The 7,246-nt window shown below is 36.8% G+C and overlaps 1 protein-coding gene across 1 annotated transcript; it reads left to right on the top strand.

Moving 5' to 3' along the window:
- Window positions 1–1,561: 1,561 nt before the first annotated feature.
- Window positions 1,562–2,509, top strand: LOC101834676 (olfactory receptor 4A16-like). The gene has a single exon (XM_005064983.2). It carries the CDS (start codon window positions 1,562–1,564, stop codon window positions 2,507–2,509), a length of 948 nt encoding a protein of 315 aa, XP_005065040.1.
- Window positions 2,510–7,246: the final 4,737 nt, after the last annotated feature.

The raw sequence follows: 7,246 nt of genomic DNA, 5'->3' as shown, positions 1-7,246 counted from the left end.
TGTTTGCTCTTTGAGAAAAACATATTCTTAAGAACATGCGTTAATTTTTTTTTATTTCTTGTGGCAAAAATATTTGAGAGTTGACACAATAAACTATAGTTCAAATGCTAGCTTTTACTATGTCAAGTAAATAATTAGACAATTAAATAATAATCAGGAATGTCCATCTTTCCAAAATGAGAATTGAAGTCTGAGAAGAAGCAAACACATGCAAAATAAAGAATAGCTCAAGAAGGACTAGAGATCATAATTGTACTTCTTATGTCCTGCAAAACGTGTGCCATACTCAGTCTGTTTATTCAAGGATGGGTCTGCTGAATGAGATGAGGCAACAATGTGAATGAGACATGTAGAAGTTTCAACATGATTACCATCTTGTGAAATAACAGATTCTCTCTGCCCCTGTTTTGTTTATCTTACACTAGGAATTGATTTTCTTATTTTGTTTGCAGTCATAGTGATGAATTATTTATGATTTATTAAACCTTGCATGAGGATTCAGAAAATAATACATGCAGTCTTTCTTGTCTTGTCACTCTAGGATTCAATTCTTGTGTGTGTGTGTGTGTGTGTGTGTATGTGTGTGTGTGTGTGTGTGTGTGCATTCATGTGTGTCTCTGTGGGAGACTAGGCATAATATTTTTATATCCTGGTTTATATTTAGTAATAATAAATTAATAGAGATTGTATTATTTATTTTAGTTCAAGTTTCATGGATACACTTTATTAATTTAGATTTTGTTAGAGTTCATCAGTGCTCAGGGTAATTTATGTTTGCTTTGACAGAAGTTGGTGGTGTCATATCTCCCCTGGGAAAATCATGAAACAGATGCACATAGAAGTTAATGTATTTGCTGATGTCCACACTGCTGGTGAGTGAACCTAGGTATACAGCAGGCACACTGTAGTTCCAGAGTACCCGTTATTCACTGCTATTCTCTGTTTTCTTTGGATCTTTGTATACAATGATGGGGAAACTCAGAGTTAGTGTTTGTTTACTGCAGTCATCATATCCCTGTGATTACTAGGTAACACTTTCCAAGTAATATCAACTAAATTGGGAATATTTGTTTGACGATGACTAATGGAAAGAAAACAAAGTCAATGAGAGAAAAACTCAGGGTACGACTATCAGCAGAGTAGACTCTTTTGAAAGAAAGGATTCAGATGTCATGTACTTCAACATTTTATTTCTAATTGTGCACATGGAAACATATTAATATTTAGTCATTGATAATGACTCTAGCCCATGACTTTCACAATGAACTTAAATTTTTCCCTTGGTAATCCTGGTTTTTGGAGTCTATAAATATAAGTTTTATTTTCTATATTCTCCTAATGTAAATGTTACAAATAAGGAAAACTTACATGTAAAATACTATTTCCTATATGTTAAAACCACATTCCTCTACTTACTATTTATCTCTTCATTTTCTATTATCAGTTTCATTTTCACTGAAAATGTGCTTAAGGACAGAATAAATTCATGCAATTTTTATAGTATCATTGCAGGTCCTCTTCTCCTGAGCTTCCCATTGAGACAGGATCCATATATATATAAATGGGACAGAGAAACAATGTAACAGAATTTATCCTCTTGGGCCTCACTCAAGATCCAACTGGACAAAAAGCATTGTTTGTCATGTTTTTGCTCATCTACATTGTAACGATGGTGGGAAACCTACTCATTGTGGGGACAGTGGTGGTCAGCCCCTCCTTAGACTCCCCAATGTACTTCTTTCTAGCTTATCTGTCAGTCATGGACGCTGTTTATTCTACTTCCACATCACCCAAGTTGATTATGGACTTGCTGTCTGACAAAAAGTCTATCTCATATAAAGCTTGTATGGGTCAACTCTTTACGGAACACTTATTTGGGGGTGCTGAGGTCTTCCTCCTTGTGGTGATGGCCTATGATCGTTATGTGGCCATCTGTAAGCCCCTTCACTATTTGAACATCATGAATCGGAAGATCTGCATCCTTCTGTTAGTGATAGCCTGGGTTGGTGGGTTTGTTCACTCTGTGGTTCAAGTTATTTTTGTGTCTAATCTCCCTTTCTGTGGACCCAATGTCATTGACCACTTTATCTGTGACATGTACCCACTACTGACACTAGCATGCGGTGATACTTTCTTTATTGGTCTTACTGTGGTTGCCAATGGTGGAGCAATCTGCATGATCATTTTTATTCTTCTCCTAATCTCCTATGCATTCATTCTAAACTCTCTTAAAAGCTACAGTCAGGAAGGGAGAAGAAAAGCCCTGTCCACCTGTGGCTCCCACATCACTGTGGTTGTACTGTTTTTTGTTCCCTGCATTTTCATTTATGTTAGACCAGTATCTAACTTTCCCATTGATAAATCAATAAGTGTGGTATTTACAGTTATTACTCCCATGTTGAATCCATTAATATACACCCTGAGAAATTCAGAGATGAAAAATGCTATGCAAAAACTCTGGTGTAAAAAATTAACTTCAGGTAGAACAAGAATACATTCCCCACATTGAGCACTTTTGTTACAAATATTAAGTAATAAACAGACAGTAGACTTTAATAAGTGGTTTTATGGCTCTCTCATTCCCTACTGGGTTCATACCTAGATTGTTGTCTATCACGTTAAAAAAATAACAATTTTCAAATTTTAGAATGCCTCATTGAAAATTATGGAATGTAATAAAAATAACTGTAATCATATAAGTAAAGATATAAAACCACTCTGTGTTTGAAAATATTTTAATTGCATTCACTTTGGAACAAAATTTATCACAAGAAAGTATGATTTCTACTTTAAGTTTGAAAAACAAATGTCAACAAGAATGATGCTAATAAATATGCCAATCTTGATGGGGAAAACTCCGTGAGTCCTCAATCTTACATAAACATCTATAGGCAGTCAAGTAAAGATAAATGTTGGAGGGATGGTGCTCCAATGAAAGTGCACCTCAATTGGTTTCTAAGGTCAAAGAGACAGCCCTGAAAACATATATACAAGTAACATTATGTGAACTGAACAGGTTCCTTTTAGGAATATAGATGTATATGCATATATACATATATATATATGTGTGTGTGTGTGTGTGTGTGTGTGTGTGTGTGTGTGTATTTGATGACAGTTAATGATTAAAAGAGACCATCCTTGAAGGAAAGATGGGAGCATATGGGAGAGTCTGGAAAGAGGAAAAGGAAGATAGTAATGTAATTAAATTACAATCACAGAAATAAAAACAAAATATAACAAAAATTAATAAAAGAACATTGGTGCCATTATTTTTAATAGAAAAGAAATTTATCTGATATTCACATTAAATTTCTAAGCAGGGCCTAGGCCTTCACACATGTATTCAGGTGGAGACAGCATCCCTCCACGTGGAATGGGGTCCCAAAATCCATCTGGATGACAGGGATAAATGCTGATATATTGCCTGAGGCCCCAAAGGATGCTGAGGCCTCCTCACTGACACCCACATTCAGGGGGGCTGGATCAGCCTCATGCTGTTCTCTCAGTATCAATATCGGGTCTATGAGCTCCCACTTGTTCAGGTCAGCTGTTTCTGTGGGTTTCACCCGCCAAGTAATAGCCCCTTTGCTCATCACTCCTCCCTCTCTGAAGCTGGGTTCCAGGAGTTCAGTTCGGTGTTTAGGTGTGGGTGTCTGCTTCTGCCTCTTTCAGCCACTGGATGAAGGATCTAGGATGGCACACAAGGAAGTCATCAATCACATTATCAGGGAAGGGCATTTAAGGTAGCCTCTCCAGTATTGGTTAGATTGGCAGCTGTTGTAAACAGGACAGAATCTTCTGAGGGGATTGGGAGCATGGGGGAGAGGTAGGAAGCTGAGAGAAAGAGAGGGGAGAGGAGGACATGGGGGAGGAGGATAGTTGAGTAGGGGGAAGAATAGAGGAGAGAAGGATGAAAGATATTATTATAGAAAGAGCCATTAGAGTTTAAGGAGAAATCTGGCACTAATTCTGCTTTCTTTACAATAGTAGGATATAGGAATAACATTACTGTCCTTCAACTGATGAATGGACAATGAAATTGTGGGATGTATACACTTTGAAATACTAGTCAGCTGTAAGGAAAAATGAAATCATGAACTTTGTAGATAATATGATTGAACAATGGATTATCATACTGAATCAAATTATCCAGATTCAGAAAGACATATGTCACATGTTATATCTTAAATGAGGCTCATAGGAACAAATCTTCAGTCATGAATACAGATACAGATCCTTGAGTAACTTCAGAAACCATGGATATGAAAAAGGCCATTGTCATGATAGGGGGTTGCAAAGACACCAGAATAGCAGCATATATATTACACATTCAGAAAAATGAAAAAAGTGGAGCTTCTAAGTAACAGGGAGGAGGTGAAAAAAGAAAGGTAAAAGAACAGTAAGGATGTCTGAAAAAGTTGTAAGGAATCATAGTATTAAATATTTATCTAAAGAAAAATTCTGTGCTACGTGTGTGTGTGTGTGTGTGTGTGTGTGTGTGTGTGTGTAAAATAAAGTTTTCTCATTTTGCCTGATAGTGTCCTCTGGAAGCACCAAAGACCACCTAATGGAATCCCAATATTAGTATGACAAGCCCTGTTCTTCACGAGAGTTCCTAACACATAGAGGCTATTGCTATTTTCTTTGGTTGCCCACCAAGGGTTGAAACTAAGTACTTATTGTTGAAGACACCATACACCTCATATACAAAGCCCACTTCCTGAGATAGAAGTGACACGAATACCTCCTCTCTGTGAACAAGCTTTCATGTTGCCACAGGAGCTGTGCAAGCTTCCAAAGAAGGGGAAACAACCACCAATCCTACCTAGTTAAGATGTCTAATGAATCACACCAATGACAAGCTTGGCTTGATAATCCTAAGGATACATTAGTGGCATGCATACCTTAGTAGTAACCAACAGTATTTAACTGGACTTAAGACCCACTCAAGAATCAGGAATCCATGCTCCGTGCTGAAAAACTTATTCAATTACTTAGTGTTAGTGAATATATGGATCTTTGGAGAGAATCTAAAATCACCTCTTCATTAAACTTAACAAAATTTCTAAATATAATCCAAACATTTGTCCTTGTGCCTGCAGATATGTGTAGCTGCCACTCCTTAGCAAGGAATTATGTCTTTAAAACAGGTAGAGAACATTAAAGAAGATCAAAACCAATCAAACTGGAGAGTTGTGAAACATGATTTCATTGGATACATCTAAAATTATTTCTACAACCGAGTCTCAGAGAACATTGTTAAAGAGTGGGTAGAAAGATTGTAAGAGCCTGAGAATCAGGGAGGTGAACATCAAATTGTGTCTTCTAGCAATGTCAGAAGACACTTTCATAAAGTTTCACTAACATGACTGCCTAAATATGAACTGAATATGGCAAGACCAATAGATATGCTAATGTTGACAGGGGAAGGCCTGAGAGTCCCCAATCCTATACAAAGAACTACAGGCAACCAAGGGATGCTAAGAAAAGGAAAGCATTCTTCTCCAGGGAAGAGCACAACAATTTGTTATTCAATTCTAAATGCTCAGCCCTGAAACCACACATATGAGTAACATTACACAGACTGAACAGGCTATAGTTAGGAATATGAATATACATACTCATCATACATGCCTGAAACAACAAAGACTGAAAAATGAGACTATGAATTTGTAAGAGAGAAGTAAGGGTATATGGGGCAGTTTGGATCAGAGAAATGGGAGGGACAAATGATGTAACTATATTATAATCTCAAGTAAATTTAGAAAAAAATTCAAACATAATATTTTAATAGATTATTTGGGAATTTGCCTCAATCACACTTAATTCCCAGATCTCCCAAGTCCACCACCTACTCTTGTGACATTACCAAAAAAAAAGAAAAACATATATACCAAGTCCTGTTTGTGTTGCCCATATTACAGCAGGAGCATAGTCAAAAAAATTAAGAATGGTGAATAAGATATATTAAAAACTCAACATATTATGTTATGATCCTAGGGATTTTGTTCCAGTGTTATGACAGTGTGTCAATGTCTTCTTTGTTTCTTTTGTGATAAGATTTCTATTCATTTTTAGAGTAAGATAGAAACTCTCACGTACTTAGCTTGTTTTTGAACCTCTATCCAAATCCACACCTATAGTGATCCAGGTACAAGTGTCTCTAGTCATATCCACAAAATACCTATAACTGTTGTTTTATTGTTGGGAGAGTGTTTTAGGAATAGAAATATATCAGCAACATAAAACAGTGGTTTCTTGATAGTCAAGGCATCTAAATGCCTTTCTTGATTTTTCCTGATTAAATTATGTAATAGCATTTTATCTGTTTGGTCATAAATTATTTTCTTGGTTCTAGATAAGCATTTTGCAATTGCAAGTATGTGTTTCTAAAGATGTGTGTTTCTCTTGTGAGTAGAAAAAAATGGCAAAAATGGTGTGAGAGTCCTGCCAGTTATAATGTTAATTTGTGTTGAGGTGGGAGGATGGTGGGTTAGTTGTAACAGCATGGGAACTAACATAGTTGGAAAATAAAGGAGGAAGTGAAAATGGCCAGGAGGCTAGCATGTAGACTTTAATATTCATAACGTGTGCATGCTATTGGGAACTGGAGGAGTCTGGGGGAGCCTTTGGTTTTTGATATTTAACTAGAGGCATATGCCAAAGAAGTGTCCCTTTTTGGCCAGCAGAAACCTGTTTCCAGTTTCCTAAGGAATGCTGACTGTAGGCTTTCATCACTCTGCTAGCAATCCTTTTATGTAGTTTGCCTTGAACTGATCCAAGACTGTCATTTTGAGGTTAACAGTATCTTTTAAAGAAATAGGGTTTCTTTGGGCATGACAATAACCTAAAATAATACTGAATATTTTGATGCATTTTTCTCAATACAGACACATATAAAATAAATGTTTATTTGATGCAAGTGTGCAATTTGAACCCTCCGTTTCTATCCTCTGCCCCCGGCCCTTACTCCCACCCTATCCACTCCCCAGTTCCTATTCAGAAAAAAAAGGCTTCACGTGGCTATCAACAAAACATATTATGTCAAGTTGTGGTAAGACTAAGCATTTCACCTTGTATTAAGGCTGGGAAGGCAACACAGTGTGAGGAATATGTTCATAAAAGTCAGTAAAGGAGTTAGAGACAGCCCTTACTTTCATTGTTAGGAGTCCCACAAGAAGACCAAGCTACACAACTATTATATATCCATCGGGCCTAGGTCAATCCCGTGAAGACTATCTGGTTG

The sequence above is a fragment of the Mesocricetus auratus genome, unplaced genomic scaffold (genome assembly GCF_017639785.1).
Source record: "Mesocricetus auratus isolate SY011 unplaced genomic scaffold, BCM_Maur_2.0 Super-Scaffold_100004, whole genome shotgun sequence".
In the NCBI taxonomy this organism is placed as follows: domain Eukaryota; kingdom Metazoa; phylum Chordata; class Mammalia; order Rodentia; family Cricetidae; genus Mesocricetus; species Mesocricetus auratus.
The sequence above is the reverse complement of the archived record's forward strand: the minus strand, read 5'-3'. Positions and strand labels throughout refer to the sequence as shown.